The 20,011-nt window shown below is 46.9% G+C and overlaps 1 protein-coding gene across 3 annotated transcripts in view; it reads right to left on the bottom strand.

Annotated features, from left to right (window-relative positions):
- Positions 1-20,011, bottom strand: part of LOC146805741 (ATP-binding cassette sub-family C member 2-like) — a 417,933-nt gene that overhangs the window by 82,359 nt on the left and 315,563 nt on the right. For all 3 annotated transcript variants that reach the window (XM_085623042.1, XM_085623044.1, XM_085623043.1), the window contains one exon: positions 5,399-5,618. In XM_085623042.1, the coding sequence (XP_085479168.1) occupies positions 5,399-5,618 (220 nt within the window). The remainder of the gene's footprint in view (positions 1-5,398; positions 5,619-20,011) is intronic.

Below are 20,011 nucleotides of genomic sequence, written 5' to 3'. Positions count from 1 at the left end.
TCAGGAGGCAAGTCAAATGGCATCAACTGTCGCCGCTCAATCTCCACGCATGGAGGTGGAGGCTGGACAGGTTCGGGTGGAGGACCATCCCCTGATGCTGCGACAGAAGGTCCTCTTGAAGAGGCAGTCGAATCGGGGGATCGAGTGATAGACTGAGTAGCTCGAGATACCAGTATCTTCGTGCCCAATCCGGAGCCACAAGGATGACTTGGGCCCGGTCGCGCCTGATCTTCTTCAGCACTCTGGGCAGAAGTGGTATAGGCGGAAAGGCGTACAACAGACCGCAACTCCACTCATGACGAAAAGCGTCTCCGAGCGAGTGCCGCCTTGGAAATTCCAACGCGCAGAACTGATGACATTGCGCGTTCTCTTCGGTGGCGAATAGATCTAACCAAGGCTCTCCCCACTGCCGAAAGAGTCCTTGCGCCACGTCCGAGCTCAGACGCCGTTCGTGATCCATCATGCACTGGCGGATGAGTTCGCCTGCCCTGGCGTTCAGAGAGCCCGCCAGGTGTTGGACCACCAGGGTGATGCCCTGATGTTCCAGACATGTCCAGAGGCGCAGAGCCTCCTGACAAAGGGTCCACGACCCCACCCCACCCTGTTTGTTGCAATACCACATGGCGGTGGTGTTGTCCGTGAACACCTGCACTACACTTCCCCGAACAGAGGGAAGGAATGCCTTCAGTGCAAGTCAGATCGCCCGCAGCTCCAATAGGTTGAAATGGAGCCGGGACTCCACCGGAGACCAGAGGCCTCTGATCTCTGCCTCTCCCATGTGGCCCCCCCATCCCAGGAGGGACGCATCCGTCACCACTACGTGCTCCGGTTGGGGTAGGGAAAGGGATCTGCCACTGACCCAATCGCGGTCCGTGAGCCACCACAGCAACTGTCTTGCAGTGCCCTCTGAGATCAAGACATGGTCGGACAGGTTGCCCCGATGCTGGGCCCACTGAAACTTCAGGTCCCACTGCAGAGCCCGCATCCGCCACCTGGCGTGATGTACCAGCAGGATGCAGGAGGCCATCAGACCCAGTAGCCGCAGTACCAACCTGACCGAAACCCGGGATAAAGGCTGAAAGATCGGAATCAGAGCCTGAATATCCCAAACCCTCTGTTCCGGAGGATAGACTCAGAACTGCGCCGAGTCCAGAACCGCTCCGATGAAAAGGAGCTTCGGGGAGGGACTCAGATGCGACTTCGGCACATTGATGGAGAACCCAACAAATGCAGGAGGTCGGCCGTAGTCTGGAGGTGGGAGACGACTGCCTGGGGCGGGCCCGCCTTCAACAGCCAGTCGTCGAGATTGGGGAAGACTGGAACCCCTAATCTGCGCAGATGAGCTGCGACCACCGCCATCACTTTCGTGAACACCCGAGGGGCACTGGTGAGGCCGAAGGGGAGCACAGTATACTGAAAATGCTCGTGGCCTACCGTGAACCGCAGGTAACGCCGGTGGGGCAGCAGGACGGAGATGTGGAAATAAGCGTCCTGCAAGTCCAACGCTACCATCCAGTCTCCAGGGTCTAGGGCAGCCAGAACCTGAGCTAAGGTGAGCATCTTGAACTTCTCCTTCCGGAGGAAGGCGTTGACGCTCCTGAGGTCCAAGATAGGGCGTAGGCCCCCTTTGCCCTTCTTGGGAACCAGAAAGTAGTGGGAATAACAACCCCGACCTACTTCTGGGCCAGGAACGCGCTCGATGGCCTCCTTGGCCAAGAGGGCCATAAGGTCCTCCTGCAGAATTTGCAAGTGATCCCCCGACATGCAGTGTTACTGCGGTGGCATGGCTGGAGGGGTCGCCTCGAAGGGGAGGGAGTAGCCCCTTTGGACGATTTGGAGCACCCACCTGTCCGATGTGATGGTACACCAGTGGAGCAGATGATGGCGAACTCTGCCTCCCACTGGCATGGAATGGGCCTGAAAGCTTGGACTAGGAAGGCTTTGAGGCAGATGCTGCCTGAGGTAGAGGTGGGCTGACCGGCTCTCTGTCCCCCTGCTCCGCCTCGGCGGAATCCACATCCGCGACCGCGTTGAGGCTGGTTCTGCGGCCTGTGGCTAGACGGACGTGTGGGGGCGCCCCTTCCTTGGTGAAAAGCGGAAGTTTGCGGTCGCGGGCCGAGAGGCCCAAGGACTTGGCCGTAGCACTGGAGTCCTTAAAGCGCTCCAGCGCACTATCCGCTTTGTCGCCAAAGAGGCGACGGCCATCGAAGGGCATGTCCATGAGGGTGCTCTGGACTTCCCCGGAGAAATTTGTGGACCTCAGCCAGGCGTGGCGACGAATCGCCACCGTGGTCGCAATTGCCCTACCTAGCGAGTCCGTTGTGTCAAGCCCACATCGTTTTGAGTACCGTTCCGTATCCCACCCCTCGGCAAGAGTCTGGGCGAGCCGTGTCTGGGCCTCCTCCGGACACTGGGGCAGCACGTCCGCCACCGTATCCTACAAAGAGTGGGTGTAACGGTCCAAAAGGCACGCGGTATTGATAGACCACAACCCCAAACTAAGGGAGGAGAACAGTTTCTTTCCAAACTGTTCCAACCTTTTGGATTCCCGATCCGGGGGAGCGGACAGGAAGGCGGTCTGGGAGGTAGAGGCCTGGATAACCAGGCTCTCATGCGTGGGGTGCACCGACAGAAAGCTGGGGTGGCCCGGTGCGGGCGGTGGTGCCGGGCCACGTTCTGGTCCACGTTCCGGTCCACAGGAGGGACTGTGGAGGGCTTGGACCCGGTGCCCATCAGAAAGTCCGTCAGTGCTTCATTGAACTGCAGCAGAGGCTCCGAGGAGCTTACCGGCGGTTGAAGCACTTCAGTGAGGAGGTTAGTCCTCACGCCCACTGCAGGGAGCTCCAGCTGAAGGGCTTCGGCAGCCCTGCGCAGCACCACAGAATAGGTAGCACCCTCCTCCATAGCCACGGAGGGAGGAGAGATGAAGCCAGTGTCAGGGGAGGTGTCAAGACCACTGGCATCCCCCAGCTCTTCTGCCCAGTCCTGAGATAACTGGCACTGCTGTGCCAGAGGGTCCTCGGACCCCTCCCAGTCGTCCCCGTCATCCGACTCCTGGTAGACAGGTGGAAAGGTCGGAGCCAGGCGGTAGATGAATCTGTCAGCCGCTCTGATGCCGCGCCCGGACCAGGACTAAACCTGGGGACGACGTCATCTGAAGACGGCGCCGGGTGCGGCAACAAAGGGGTCGGCACTGGCCCCGGCGTCGACCGGAATCCAGGCCTGGATCCCCCGGGGGGCCTGCGGCGTCGGGACCGAAGTTGATGATGGCGCCGGAGCCACCGGCTCGCTAGGCCCCCCAGTCGGACCTGCGGCGCCCGAAGGCACGCCGGCAGGACTCGACGGCGGAGCGAGACTCCTCATGGCCACGAGGAAGTCTTGGATCTCCGTCGGAGTCGCATCGGGCCCAGGGACCGGAGGGTATGGGGCCAGATGCGACTCTTGCGGCTCCGATGGAGCCGCGCGGGTGGTGCCACCCGAACCCTCAGCCGAGTTGCGCGACCGGCGAGGGGAGTCAGAAGAGCGATGTCGTCTCTTCGACTTCTTACTGCGCCTCGACTTACCGGAATGCGAGGACTTCGACCCCGACGAGCGGTGATGGCTGTGGCTCCGTGACCGGTCCCTCGACCTCCTCCTCGACCGGGACCTTGAGCGGCGCGGAGCCGACTGCTGGATCTTGAGCAGCTTGCGGGACCGCTCCCTCCTAGCCTTCGAGGTCAAGGCCCGGCAGTCGAGGCACGACTCGGCATCGTGGTCGGCCCCAAGGCAGTAGAGACACCGGGGGTGGTGATCCGTGACCGACATCAGGTGGTGACAGGCATCGCACGGCTTGAACCCGGGCATCCCTACCGGCACCAGGAGTCGAGGTCGACTCGAAATAGGAACCAAAAAAGTTCAAAAAGTTTAGTCAAAAAGTGACTAAAGGGTATGCTCTTCCCGGATCTGCGCTTACTGGCACCGAAAAAAGAAGAACTGACGTCAGCACGCGAGGGCGGCGTCTAAGTACTCCGACGACATCTAAGTACTCCGACGACATCATCCCGGCGATCACGACGCCGACGACGGACGCGGAGCCGCAGACGACGTCTAGCGACGCGCAAGGGTATTGCTGACGAAAAATCTTTCCGTATCCAGCCTGACGCCTGGGGATATTCTAAGGTAAGGAATCTAACTAATGTGTTTCTTTCAGATTATATGAGTTACATAGTTTCAGGATGTGTGCATAGAGTGAGATGAGAATCAAACCTCTATAATATTTTCCAGTGGTTGAAAAGATCCATATTCAAACATATATAAAATGTGTTTGGAGATTGGATGTGCTACCCTTATTTACAGCTAGAAAAAAACAGGCCCACAGAAGGTCCAATAGATGGACTTTGGATTTAGCATTGATGCAGATAACGGACAGGTACTATGTATCGGTATGTGCTGACCTTTTACTATATGCCTCAAGAAATCTTCTTAACTGCTACGTTGATACAAATAATTCCCAGTGAATCTCATTAAACTGCAAATTCAAATCTTCTGGTAGATTAGGAAGACAGGAGCTCTGTGTGACGTGAAATGAAGAGAGCTGATGATGTCCTCGAAGGAGTGTGTCATCACTTTCATAATGGTGTGCGCAATTGAAATTAAAATCCCTGGAGTAGATGTTGTCAGTGTTGATTATGTTAACGGCGAATCCGACTTCAAAATGTTTTGAGACGTGCATATTGTAACGAGGTGTATGGTGGAAAGTGATAGGTGAGGTCAGTAGGAGTGCTTCTTAGGTGCAAAGAAATTCAAAAGAGATGGGAAGATGATTTAGTATGGTGAACTGTGAGGTGGATTTATGCAAGATGATGATGTCTCTGCCAGGGGGTGTGGATCGCATATGATTGGGTTACCATCAAGGATGAGTTTGCCAATAATAGGTGGTGTGGTACCACATGAAAACAGGTATGTTTCCCATTCAATAACATTTGATCACTACACAAGAGATGTCTCTTCTCTCTTGCTTTCTTTTGGGAGAGCAAGACACAATGCGTAATGTATAAATATCAGGATCCCGTGCTGGAGAAGAGGCATCACTTTTACTCAAGACTTAACTAGACTGTTTCAACACAGAATGGTGGAAACCTGCCCCAGCCCTTTCCGGGGGCAATCCATGACCACACAGATCTGAGCAGGAAGTTGGAAAGTTCAATACCTTAGTTCTCTTCATCAATTATTTGTTTCAGTTATTTATATTTTACTTCATGAAAAACATGACTGTTGGAATCGGCCAAATGACACACAATATAAAAATATACAACTGCAGAGAGGAGAGAACGCATTAAGTAATAACCAGATGCCTGCTCCCTTAACTTAGAGGCTATAATATATAATAAAACTTTACAAATTTTACGCAACTGCTTACCTTGAATACAGCCCAGAAGACCATAGACACCAAGCCTACTGTCTCTTAAATGAGGCCATTCTGCAGGGTCTTTTATTTGCTTTGCTTCTGTGACCCATGTGCTAAGCCAAAGGTTTTGTCCAATAGCTACAGCATTCTGCCCCACATAGGCTGCTATAGTGAGACCAACCCACATCCAACCGAAAGCTTGAAGATATTTCATGATGACAGAAGATTTCAGCTAGTTGAAGAAAAAGATTTCAAAATAATTACTTATCACACCCTTGATAAAGAACAGCAATGCAAAAACACAGATTTAAATGTGCGAATATGTACTGAACCAGTTTGGACCATGTACAGCAGAAAACACAGTCCATACTTAGATTCTAAAATAGTAAATCAAAATGTGGTAATCATTTACGTTGGCGATTGACAAGACTGAACAGCAGAAACAGGCACGCTATACCATCTAATAGGTGATCATTGCCAAATTCAAGCCAGCATGGCAGCAATAAACCCCCACCAGCAAACCCAAAGCATGCAATCAGGTCAGGCAAACCCCATTAGGCCAAGACAAACTTGGATACAATGCGGCATAACCATGAAAGTGCCCATGTACGATACAAGTGCCTTAGCACAGCCAAGAAGCACCAAAACTGGATTGAAACACAGCAACACCACCACCACAACCTGGGGTTCTGTAACACAAGAGGATGTCAAATACCACTGGGAGATCGTGAAGTTGTGAGGATCCATAATCAGAGATGCATGCTTAGGTGATACTGAAAAGGTGAAGGGAGGTGACCTTGATAACATTATGGATATTGGTAGGGGGTGGGCAGAACTCGCAGAGTTTCACTCCATGGAATTCCGCGGAGTTACATAAAAACTAAGCGAGATTCAGTGGAGTTCTACCAACATCTTAAAATGTGCATGTTGTGCTGCCTGCGCTGCAATTTCGTTCCGGGAACTCGAGCAGCACAGAAAAATCAGTGTGAACTGCATTATGCGGTGTATAAGAGCATGTGGTCATTTGTGTTAATTGTGCTGCCGTGCGAATAGAAAATCCACTTGAGCAGCAGCAAATCTACAAGAGAAGCAGCCCTCTGACCGCGAGTACTCATGTTAGAAAAACGAACCGAGGGACGCCAAATCTTGCTAGCCAGCTCATGGGAAACAAAATTCCACTACGCGGCGAGTCTCAAAATTTGGCTGGATATCAGAGTCGCCAAATTTCGCCGGTGGAATATTAGTGGTGTGCTTGACAGAAGAGCAGCATTATTATGGAGTTATCTGACCTTAAAATCATAATTCAACATAGAAACCTATCTCAATATAATTAAGCCTGAAATACAACAATCTATGTATTTGAATTCAAGCTTGGAATTCTATCAGAGCCTTCACCGCAGAGGTAGCTAACCTAAGGAACAATATCTGATGTATGCTCTTGTAAATCTAGCACTCACTTCATGCTTACTTTCAAATTATCAGTAGCCCTCCAGAGGTGAACATTCATGAGAGAGGCAATTGTTTAATGTCTATGGACTGACAAACCAAATATGAAGCAAGCACTTGCAATGCAATCGGTCTCGCCTTTGGGACTTTATACGTATTTAGCTATGCAGCACATTAGCCTGGGTGCTAAAACATCTACTGTTCTTTAACATGGAGGGAAAATAAGCACCAAACTGCGTGACATGCCAGGTATGGGAACACATGGAGAGACATATTGCCTTTTAGTGGGAAATGGGAAATGGTATAGTCCAAAGCTCTGTTTTTAATATAAAATCATGGCCTTCGGAGGTCATATCACTGAAAATACAAGATTTGAAAAAAAAATGATTGTCTACGGGTGCTTGACAATTTCTATGGACTGGAATCTAGAGAATGCTAAAGTGATTCGGGTATTCTGTATCACTCATGTTAAATAGAGGCAGTTGCTAGAAATTTTTTAAAAATAAAGTCCCTCAGCAGAAAGCAATTCTGGTTTTACTGACCTCTACTAGTCGTTTTCTATCAAGACAGTTGAACAGAAGCAGTTGAAAAGAAAAAAAAATCCCAAAGCGAAAGAAGGCAAGTCTTAAGGCTGATCTCCAGAGCCCACAAAGTACATACTCATAAAAGTATATACTAAAGTATATACAAGAGGTCTTAAATGTTCAACTTACAAATGAAACAGCATGGCAATGTATAAGAAGCCAACTGTCTTCTGTGTGGAGGTCTCTGCCAAGTGTGCACACATTTCCGTACATGTATGTATCGTTGTAAATATGGAAGGGGTAAGAGGGAGTGGCTTGAAAAGAGGAAATGGTTAATAAGAGGAAGGGTGTTGGAGAACTTTAAGGAGTGCTTTTGGGGGGACACTCTAATACAAAATAAGCATCCCAAAATGAGATAGAAAATAGCAATTATCAAATATTAAAGGTGTCAAAATAGGTGTACATGCACTCCAGTCCAGACCAGCAAGTCAAGCTCCACACAGCATCCATCATTGGTACTGCAACACACTCGAATAATACTCAATAGAGGCAGGTAATTAAAATAACGCCCCTAGAAATTAACGTTGAATTAATTGGATCTCTCTCACTCGCTCTCTCTAATTTTAAATGTTTAATTGATTCATGTTAGAAATAGAGTTTCTGTTTGGCAGAGGTATGCTCCCTGTCCAAGCAGGAACCTCACTCCTAGTCAGGGTAAGTCACAAACACACCATAAATGAACCTGTGCTCACTCCATGGTAGCTTGGCGCAGAGCAGGCAGGCTTAACTTAAGAGGCAATGAGTAAAGTATTTGTGTATCAGTAAAACAGTGAAAACACAACACAAAAAGATACTGCACCTGGTTAGAAAAATAGAACTTAATTAAACTAACACGACCAAACCAAAATGACAAAAGTACAGGCCGACGGCGATGGAATGCGGGTCGGACACAGGGACTATCCTTGGGCCGCTGCAAAGTACCTTGTTTGCGTCATTGTCAAGGACAAGATACGAGGAGCAGATGAGGCGATGCGTCATTAACGATCCACAAGATGCAGGTGATGCATCAGCTCTGAGCAACCCAAAGTTGAAGATGTGTTGGAAATGGGGTCAATGCCCAGCATAACTCTTAACAATCCTCTTAACGGAGGGGATGAGTCTGCAGGTGAAGAGATGCGCTGGTTCTAAATGCTTTGCCTCAACGGCGATGGATGGATTCTGCTGGAACAGCCCCTCAAACCGACTTCCAAGGGGTCCAGGATTGGGTTGGCCCCACTTGTCAGGGCAGACTGACATGGCGTTTTTCAACACAAAGGGAATTACCCAGAACTGGAAGTGCCCTTTGGGGGTAGAGAACACAGACCTCTCTTTGGTCCCACCAGTCAAACATCCTGAGGAGTCTAGCAGCTCCTAGCCGATCTATAAGGTCATCAGCTCTTGGCATTGGGGTGTGCATCAGTCTTGGTGATTGCTTTGAGACCACAGAATTCCACACAAAACTCAAGTTCAGATGTGACACCTGGAGGTGGCAGTGGCCTTTGGAACCAATACCACTGGGCTGGACAGAGGGCTGTTTGAGGGTTCAATAACACCAGCATCTTGGAAACCTCCTCTTTTAATGCTGGCTCTCACCTTGTCAGACAACCTATAAAAGTTGTTCTTCACAGGTTTACTGTCCCCATATCAATACCATGGTTATGCCAGGTAGTGAGTCTTGGGGTAAGTGAGAACAAAGAGGCAAACTGCCCAAGCAACTGGTAGCAATCCCTCTCTTGGCCTTAGGACAGTGTAGGGGAGAGACTGACACCATCCACTGACCCATCATGCTCCTTGGAAGAAAGGAGGTTGGGTTCACTTTCCTCTTCCACCCCATCATCAGTATCCAGGAGCATAGTAAGCTCAGATCTCTCAAAGTAGGATTGACATGAAGGGTTCCTGGGAGCCTTGAGGTCCACCAAGTAGGTGACATCACACTTGCGCTTCTTCGCCTCATAAGGCCCAGACCAGCAGTCTTGCAGGGCCCTGGGCTTCACAGGCTCCATCACCCCCTCGTTTTGGCCAGGCTGAAACTCAACCAGAGTGGCATTCTGGTCATACAAGCGTTTCATGTCCTCCTGGCTGCGTTCTACATTCTCCTGGGCGAGCTTCCAGAAGCGTGCTGTCTGCTTGTGGAGTGCCAGCCTGCAGCTGACCACATGCTAGCGGGCTCTCCTAGGAGCTTGCTACCAGCCCTCCTTTACCAAACTGAGAGGCCATCTCACAAAGTGTCCAAGCTGAAGTTCAAAGGGGCTAAAGCCACCCCTCTTCCGGGCACCTCCCTGTACACAAACAAAAGACATGGCAGGAGGACTTTCCCACTTCCGCCTCATGGGCTTTGGTAGGCCCATAATCATTCACTTTAGGGTTCTGTTGAAGTTTTTAGCAAGCCCATTGGTTTGTGGGTGGGCAAAAAGCCTGTTGTACTTCACCTACATACATGTTAATTTCTGACAGATAGTGGGCCCGATTCCCAAAAGTAATCTGAGGCACAATCCTAACTTTACGAGTTTCGGTATTCACAAAAGGCATTTAGGAGGAGTAAAGTTAGGATTTTCTTTTGTCTTAAGTTTGTCTTAAGTTTTGGTCTTAAGACAAAATCCTAAATTATGCTTCTAATAACATTAAGCATCCAAATACACTTGTTAAATAGACAAATACAGCATAATAAATAACAATATTTTTGTGAAATACCAAACTTTGTGAGAGCATTATCTCCTCTGCTAAATATGGTAGTTCCTTTTCTGACTCACACCACAGCCTATTCACTTCAATGTCAAATCTCATCTTCATTTTCTGCTAGTCGCCTTTCTCAAGTCCAACACTTCCAGAAGTAACTCTGTGTCCTTGGACATTGACACAAGCGTCTTCTACGTTCACCGATTGCTTCCTTTTTAACTATCCCATTTACTTGACTTTTTATTTTCTGTATACTCCTCGGGGTACTCTTGTGTAATTTTGTAAACGTTAGGGAAGTTTCTGTCTTAATTTTTGTATGACAGGATTCTGAAATCTTTTCTCACAGGTAGTGTCAACTCTGGATCTCACACAGAAATGGTGTTAAAACCGAGAACCACAGTGCCAAGTTGAAGTGAGTGGCTCGGGGTGAATGTCACTCTCAAGTATCCTCTGAGCTGCACTCATCTGTTGCAGCGCATTTGCATCCTTCTGGCCTGCAGCATGTCGCCTCACAAAATTGTGCAATTTCATAAATCCAATAGTTAACAGCAGCCATTTTAATTAAATTGTCACAAACATATAATATCCTTAAGAGATTGGGCCTTCCCAGCTAACCTATGTATAACATGCAGCAATAAGTGCTCACATTAGAGGCTGCGGGTAGTTCACAGCTGGCATACAAAAAGTGCATCAATTTCCTCTTCACCCTTAAGGCATGGAGCTGGAATTGACCTTAAGGTAAACCAAGGAACGGAGTAGGTAAAGTGCTTAGCTGTTAAAAAAAAACAATAATAATGGTTCTTTACAAATCTAAATTCCATATTTCATAGCACCACCTCACTGAATCATGTCCGATAGGGCACCATAAAACCTATAGAATCAAAGAAATACAAACTGGCACTGAATGCTCTGTCACAGGGACAGAAAAGCTAGAATACAACATTGAACCCTCCCATGAGAACCTAGTTGTTGACAATGGACAGAAATTAAGTCTAAAATGACACAAATAACCTTTAGTTGATTAGCCCCCCCATAGGTAAATGCCAGGTAGGTTAAGACCAAGCAAGCATTTCCTAGTGAGTTAGGCTTCAAAAATCATTTCTTTAGGTCCATCACTTCACAAATGTTGAAAAGTAGCTCTTTTTTGGGTGGTCACCCAAAGTTTTTCATTTTTTATGTCATTCACTTGCTGGCAATTTGGAATTCTTACACTGGGACACTTCAGTGCCCAGTGTATGTGCTCTACTCATACACGATGTTGAAATATATGGGACAGAAAAACACCCATAGAATAGAAAGTTAAACGCCACTTGTGGACTGCAGCACCCTTTCTGCCATCCACTACACTGAAAACATCACTTCAGGCCTAACACGTGTAGCCTGGCAAAAGCAGCTTGAACCGTAATGCACAGACAAGTAAAAATCACCTTTCTGACAGGTAGAGAACCATGATTTTAGATAATTAATAAGTCATTCCTACGCATACCTTGTTGCTCACAAGGTAAAGTGCATGATATTTAAGAGTGGAATATGTGTGACATTAGAAATGGCCTCTTCCCCCAGTGATAAGGCCCAAAACAACATTGTCATTGGTCAGCCTGTAGCGGACACATAGGAAATGTCAAAGTATAGATTAGACACTTTCATTTATAACGTTTGGTCTGTACCAGCTACAGACTCAATTCATTCAAATACTTATTTCTATATTTAATAAAAATCCAATCCAATATTGAAGTTGGATTTTGTATTAAGTTCACTGGAAATTCAACTTTAAGGAAGTTATTTTTATCCTGCCTGAAGCTGCTGGAGGCTAATTTGAAATAGATATCCAGTAACTATCCAGCCGGTGTTTGGCCTGAATTAATTGTGAAACAGGTGTGAAAACCGCTCCAGGAGAAAAGATAATGGCCTGACAGTGGGGAGGTGTTTTCTTCCCCTGCAAGGAAGACCTGTTGGGGAGGGCCCAATGAACTTAATTAACTTTAAAGGGGCCTTCCTTGACACAAGTAAATGTTAGGTGGCACCTAAAAGGCTTCAGCCTGTTCTCCCTTAGGCTGTCACCTAACCTAGTGGAAGGAAAGCTACCTCGAGAGCAAGGTTAGAGTGACCACAGAGTAGTGGAGAGCTCGTTACCCTAGCCACACCTTAGGGTGGGCACAAAGGCTCTGCACAAGGGGAGAAAGGCTTACTCATCTTGGATTTTGACTGATAGGCACTTTGAGATTGTTTGCAGTAGGGCAAACAGGAACTAATGATATAAGTGGGTAGGGTCGCCCCCAGGAACCTTTACCCCTTTGGTTAGGGAGTGCTCAGAAGTCATGCACAATCACTAGCTGGTGACAAGCATAAATGTGCCCCTCCAAGGTACCTCCTCAGAACACTTACAGGACCTGTGGAAGATCAGAAGCAAACTGAACCTTTTGTGCGTGACCTGAGTGAAGCCCTGAAGGGCTGGACCTGCTTTCTCTTGTGCCGACAATGAAAAGGTGGACTCCAAGGGTCAGTTGGCTGACCTCCTGTATGGCTACAGAGACACAACAAGCTGCAAGAGGCTTTTTCCTGGAGATTCTCAGCTGACCAGTGGCAATTGGAACTGGACTGGACTTTGCTGTTTGCCTCTTCCCAACACCCTGAGAGCCCATACGGGCCATCCTTTAATGTCATTGTAGCCTTTCAAGTGTATTCCTGTGGGTTATTCAGCAAGAAATCTCCAAACAACCAGAACTCTAGTGGGATCAACCTGCTTCAAGTATCTGGCCTTCAGTTCAACTGTGGCAACTACGAATTCAGTTGTGGCCCGCTAAGAGAGGATTTTTTCTTTTAAAAAAGTGACAAAGTATCTTTCAGCACTGGGACCTAAAAATGTTTTAACCAATTCATCTATTGCACAAGGCTAGGGCTTCATCGCTGTTGGCCTCAAAACGCACCTAGGTCCCAGTCTACTGCTTTAGTATACTGTCATTGGGACTTTGCGCTTTTTGGTGCTATTTTCAATTACATCTTTATAAAGTCAGATCTATAGTCTCCCTCTTGTATCTTTGTTGTGGTGGTTATATTTTATTAATTAAATGTTTATTTTAATTTTAAAATTGGGTGTGAGTTTTATAGTGTTTTGTGTGACTTCTTCCTACTGTGCATGCACCGCTTAAATACTTTTCATATTGCCTTTGATTTAAGCCTGACTGCTTCCTTTCACATTGCCACCAGGGACTGAGTACAGCTTTATTTGATTTTATTTGTATGACTTGTAGCAAGTAGTGGCCTGATCCATTGAGAATTACACTTGCCCATCCCAAATAATAATCCACTTTCCTGCAGCGAATAGCACTGATTCAGGCAGAATCTTAGGAGCACGATAAGAAACTCTTACTTTCATCTGTTCTGCCACCATAGCAATCTGGGAGGTTACTTTTGTGAAGGAACAAGCCCGTTTGTGGACATCTATTTGTCATTTGATCAATTGCAAACCAGATATGCGCAGTGTATACAATTATTCTGGAAATGAGTTTGACTCTGCTGTTGTACATTTTGTTTCATTGTGTTAAAACAGTCTTGACCAGTTGCCTATTCTACCACCTATCTGAAACTGCCTATTCTGGCAACTTTCCAACGCATGATATCAACTTTGGCAGCATTTGGTCAAAGCACAGTTCTGGGATAACAAAGCAGGACCAAAAGGAAGTCTGGGAGGACTAGAAGATATGAAGGTGGTGCAGCCGTGCCTACTTTCTATATATTTTAGAGCAGAACCTGTGGACATGGTTTATTCAATTCTAGATACGTCCCGCACACCTGCTTCTTCAAAGTTCATCAAATCTAGTTATTTCGGGGTGCTATCCTGGCAAGTGCTATGTCCTAAAGCACTTTAGAAATACTGACATGGTTTATTCAGACATATCTCATAATTTATAACCATTGAAGATCAGACCTCTTTGGAATTTTTAGCGTAGTGGGACCATGCAGTAACATGAATGGTTAGATATCTTATTTATGAATCCAAATGTAGGGCTGTATAGATTTTTTCACCTGACAAATCTATAAATTGCAGTGGTCCCTACGCTCCTCATTTTCCCTGTATTTTTCTGTGGCCATTCATGTTCCATACTAACGTTTAGAGGCAGCACAGAATTTCATTAATTAAATATAAGCAAATATCATGAGATATTTTCTGACACTGCAAGGTTAGAAAAGAGTTGCAGGTTTACCCCATATGGTGATGAACTGCACCTGTGGATGAGGACCAATTTATTAAATTGAGCCACAGTTAAAAAAAAAAAAGTATAGGATTTAACCAACACCTCACCCCGGTTCACATGAATGCCTTAATCAGTGTGGTGGGTTGATATTCATATGCAGTTAAACAAGTGGAGGGTATATGCATCGTGCCAGTTTCACCACTGCCATTTAAACGCAAAGTAAACATGATGCCCACTCTGATCCTCATAAATACAACTTCTGCAGAGTTCAGGCCTGATCAAGCATTATTAAATACACCTATTATATCCTCAACAGACTACTACAATCTCAGGCTTTTCAAATGTAGCATCAAAGTATGCATGCTAACTGCAGAAAGGGATGAATGGTGCAAGTCTACACTTGGAATAGCCATAGAGGGCCCACAATGGGTCTGTGAAAGAGCACTCTCTTTGTCCGAGGTCCAATGATGCATTATCCTTAGGGTGCTTATTCCGGTACACACTGATCTACAGAAGCAGGATGCCAATGGAGGGCCCACATCAAGTCTGATTACAGAGCATTCTATGTGTCAAAGGGCAAATGATGCATCTTCTTTAGGGTGCTAATTCTGGTGCACACGTCTCTCTACATAAACAGAGATGTATTTAAGTTGCATGCTTGTATCCATGTCTTCTCTAGGATATAATATTTAAAGCCCATCTCTAGCAATAATTTCTTTTATGTAAACTGTCCTATGTAGAAGACCAATTTTGGGGAAAGCAGAATCAGGATTGCAAACCCTACAGGTTATTGTGCTCTGAGGCTTTGTTAGACTTGGAACTATTGGCGTGAGTCTCCCTTCCACTTTTTGCTGTTGCCTCATCTGTTTTTGTTGGTCTAGATGCTTTGGGCACTTTGCCAATGCTGACCAGTGCCAAAGTGCAAGTGCTCCCTATTGTAAAATGATGTAATGGATTAGTGATTCCATGGTTGGTTATTTGATTTACTTGTCAGACCCTAGTACAGTGCACCATGTGTGCCAAGGGCCTGTAAATCAAATGCTGCTGGTGGGCTTGAAGCACTGGTTGTGCCACTCACAGGAGCAGCTTGTAAAATATGGCTCAGGCCTGCCATTGCAGAGCTTGTGTGCAGTCTGGGACTGCCATGTTGACTTGGTAACTGCACCCACTTACCAGTCACTAAACCTTCCCTTTTCTACATGTTAGCCGCTCCTAAGGTGGTCCCCAGGGCAGGGTGCATTGTATGTGGAAGGTAGGACATGCCCTGATGTGTGTGGCATGTCCTGATAGTGAATTACAGCCAATTTCGTTTTTCACTATTGCAAGGCTACCTGTTCCCATAGGCCAGAATGGGCAGTTTGATTATAACATCTTATTATCCTAACTGACCCAGGGAACATGGTAGAAAAACAAACTTAGTATGCCTGAACTCAGAATGATAAAATACGTATTTTAGTGAAGTTGGTTTTAACCTTCTGTGTTTGAAAATACCACTTTTAGAAAGAAGGTATTTTCTTGCCTAACCATCCAACCTGCCTCTGCTAGGTTGTGTATTGCATGTCTGGTTTGTGAGTGACAGGGGCTGAGCAGGCTCCAGGAGACAGGGTGAGTCAGCACTAGGCTGAATAGACCTATCTGCATTGGGAGTGGTGGGAGGAGTAGCACATGGGCCTGAATAGGGCTGTGCCTGCCTTCCACAATGCTGGCTCCACCTTCAGTGGTGCGTCTGATGACCCTGGCCCACACTGACAAAGGAAGAAGTTGTACACTGGCAGAATGCACCCAGAACTGGTTTGGACTTGGTACAGACACTATCTGCCTTCAGAGACAAAGGATTTGTGTGTATAAAATGGGGGACCCAGACCCCAGAACATCAGATCACTTCTGGGAAATCAAGAGGAACCTTTGCCAAGGAGAAGAAACCGGAGAAGCTGAAGGAGGATTACTGCCCCTGAGCTGTTTGCTGTCTGGGGTTGGCCTGCAGTGGTTACTTGTTGCCAAGGAAAGGAGAAAAAGACTTTGCTGTTTGCTTTGTCGTATTGAGGAAGATCTGCAAGGGTTTGAACTGAGCTTGCCTCCTGTCAGAAGTCTCAGGGACACAAAGACTTCACCACCAGCTTCCCCTGAATTTCCTTGCTGGGAATTCTGACCTGAAGTGAGGTGCCTGCTGTTGTTTGGGCCCTCTGAGAAACTGCGTGTTGCTGGGAGCTAGAAGCGCGACACAACGAGGAGAAGCGTGTCACTGCCACAGCAGTTGCCGTTGCATCGCCGAAGAAGCGTGCCGCCACCTCAGCTGTTCACCATCGCATCGCCGATGAAGTGTGTCACATCACTGGAGAAGTGTGCCACCGCTGCGGAGGTTGCCGTTGCATCACCGGAGAAGCGTGTCGCAGGGCCTGTCGCGACTCCAAAGATCATCGATTTCGCCGCACGGCCATCGGGTGTGCACGCAATGCATCCCCGTTGTCGCATTGCATCAAAGACGCAATTTTGTCGCATCACTATGGATCGTCACATCGCATCAAGGCGCCATCTTGTCACATCGCACCGGATCAAAGTAAGAAACCAACGCATCACCTCCTCTCCAGTAAGGAACCGACGCATCACCTCCCCTACGCTGCAGTAAGGAACCGACGCATCACCTTCCCTGCGACCCTTTTGTTTGTATTGCATGACGCAGCCAAGGTACTTTGAGAGTAAAGTGTCGCATTTACCATCTATATTGAACCAAGCTATTTCTACCATTTTAAAGTCATATTTTTATTACAGTATTGTGGATTTTTGTTGTTTGGTCTTGTGTTAAGTCTAGTAAAGATTACTTATTAGGTCTCGGCTAGCGATGGCTGCGCTTGCGCAGTCTCGCTCACGAGAGATAATGACTTGGGAGAAGAGGGGCTTGAACCCGCCCCTCTTCTCCCCTGTTCTCCATTGGCTGGCCTAGTAAATGCTGGCCAGCCATTGGAGAAGAGGTCCCGTCACTCCAATCCTGCCCCGTCCTTTTCGGATCGGGGGGCGTGTTTTTTGCGAAAAGTCTCAGGGAGGAGACAACAGCAAAACACGCCCCCGAATCCGAAAACGACGCTGCGTTTCTCCGAGGCAGTTCTTCTCTGCCTCGGAGAAAGGCGGTGGTGTCTTCCGGTGCCCTCGGCTTGTTTTTTTTGTTGCTGTCGGATTAGTTAATGGGGTCACTTTTACTTCGTTGCCTGCGCCCGTTTTCTGTTCCAGTTCGCGGCCCTCATGATAACATTTAAAGTTTTGTCAAGTACGACATGTAATTACTATAGTATCAGTTCAAAGCGAAAAAATCTTTGTTTTCGCAATTTAGATTCAGGCAGTGACTTCCTTCAACAATTTGCATAGGTATTCTAGGCACTCCTTAACACTTGTCTTCCTTCGAAAACATTAGACTGGCATAAACTCTACCTGAGCCCTTAGCATTATTGCCCTACCAGCCCTCCCTCTACACATGCAAACTCCTAGGAGGTCCTCCGTAGGTTGGCAGCGCTATTAGTATAATAAAACATAATAAATATATTACGGGACTCGTGTCCCTAGATGCCCACATCACCTCTCTGCGTTGGGACAAGTGAAGAGCGGAGGATACGGGCCGCGCTCGAGCCCCGACAGGAGGCCATGGCCCACTAGGGCCTCGCAGTTGCGTAACGTCGACACCCAGGTAGTTCTCTCCTGGCCACCCGTAGTGACGCGCAGTTCCCCTCCGCTGTCCCTTGAGCCAGCCCAGGAGCAACAGACCTGGCCTGTCAGCTGTATGGCGTCAGGCCCTACGTTACTCCACCATCAGGACGCACGAAAGAGGCCCGTCCGTCAAGGCCATAGCAAACTAGGGGTAGAAGAGAAATACAGCTTTATTGTACCTTGGTGAAGCGTGGTAGCCACCTTGAAATAATTTATATTCATCTGTATGTTAAGGGTATGGGGTCAGGAATTTCACTAATTAAAAGGGGTCATTACTACTGTCCAGATCATTTCACTATTTAGTTTATGACGTTAGTTTCATTTTTAATTTCTACACTTTGAATATGGACCCCATCTTCACAGTTTTACAAACTCGTGCATTATAAATATCTATGACACTAATAGTATGTCCGACACGTTGTTTTACATTTGAATTTCCTTCGAGTGCCGGTTACGAAGCCTGCTCAATAACATCATTCTCAAATGGCCGCCGCTTCTGTTTTGTATTGAAGAACTTGTGTAATGTAGTCCTCCTTTGGTTTCCGCAGCAGTCAAAACATTCCGCCCCCTCCCTGCAGTCCATGTAGATAAACAGGGACCGGGGAACTATGTACGGAACATCTGGACTATCACTTCCGGATCGGGAAGAATTTTTCTTCCGGGTATTAAGCCTGTCTCGCTCATGGGAGTCATATTTTCTAACCAATTGCAGTTTTTGTGTTACGCATGTCCTCTTAGTAACGCCTTTTCGTTTGGCAATCCGTATTAGCAATCCGCAGTGCCTTGCTAATTGGTTGGAGTCCTATACATGGTGAAGGGGAAGCTTTTGGAGGAGAACGCAAAACTGCCAAAAGAAGGCAATCCGGCTATTAGCTTCGGTGTCAGGAGGTGGGAGGTAAGGCTTTTGTCCTGGAACCTCCTTTTTGATACGGTAAATATTCGTGTGACTGTGAAACCGGGCGACAGGTGTAATAAATGGAGTTAATGGGGAAATGAAAACTGAAACGGGGAAAGGATGTTTACAAGCTGGGTTAGCTAGCTCTGAAGTGAAGCATTAACTAAATCTCTGAAGGTAGAATACATGGAACTATTGAAGTTAATCGGTTGGCTTTTGAGAGCGCCAAAGGTTTATACATTTAATAACGCTGAGAGCACATGACAAATTGGCAGTAGCATCGGAAGCTTAAGTCGCTCTGAGAACAGTTATTCAAAGAGAATCATGGCTGCCAAGTCAGTGTTCAGTATGCTTCTATGTGACATGTCACACTTGCAATGCTCCTCTCTGATATTTCTCGTTAAGTGACTCTTTTTTTGTGAGTGGAACAATTCGTTGCGTATATGAGACGCTACCTTTTATATTGTTTTATAACGAGACATAAAAAGTTATAACGCACCTGTTGCTTTTGTCATTCTCTAATTTGTTTCGATTTTAGACCTATTGGCTATGCCAATGCTTGTTTTAATTCGTGCACAAAAGACGTCTTAAATTTATGTGGCAAACAATGCATTTAACACATTTTACCCCAAAAGATTTTTCCATCACTGTATACAAATTTGGGTAGTGCTTAATTAAGCTCAATTGCTGTTCTAACAGTTTGAGACAAAGGGGGCCCTTGTGCATCATCCCAAGAGGTTGCCACCCCTCTAGTGGACATTTACTGTATTCCTTCAGGTAAGGGTACATTAGACAGAGAATATGCCAGTACAATAGTTGTCGTAATACAGCAACTCAAAGTAAGGTTAGAAAGCTTTAGATCCTAGTTAACACCACCAAAATGTACAGCTTGCTTTGATTTCCCATACCCCTCACAACACTGAAGGTAAATAGCATCTGTTCCTCCTCCTTAGAAAAAGGAGGTGGAAAAACACAGGCAATAAGATTTCTTGCTCCCTATGCATCTTCAAATCTACCTTGGGAAGACAAGCTCGATTATGTCTAAACAAAACCCCAGGTTCGAGGATTTTCAGAAATGGTGGTTTACACATTAAGGCACTAAATTCGTCAATCCATGTAGCCAAAGCAATGGCCTCTAAAATGCACCTTTAAG

This window comes from Triturus cristatus, chromosome 8 (genome assembly GCF_964204655.1).
Source record: "Triturus cristatus chromosome 8, aTriCri1.1, whole genome shotgun sequence".
Taxonomy (NCBI): Eukaryota; Metazoa; Chordata; class Amphibia; order Caudata; family Salamandridae; genus Triturus; species Triturus cristatus.
This window is presented reverse-complemented; position numbering and strand designations above follow the sequence as displayed.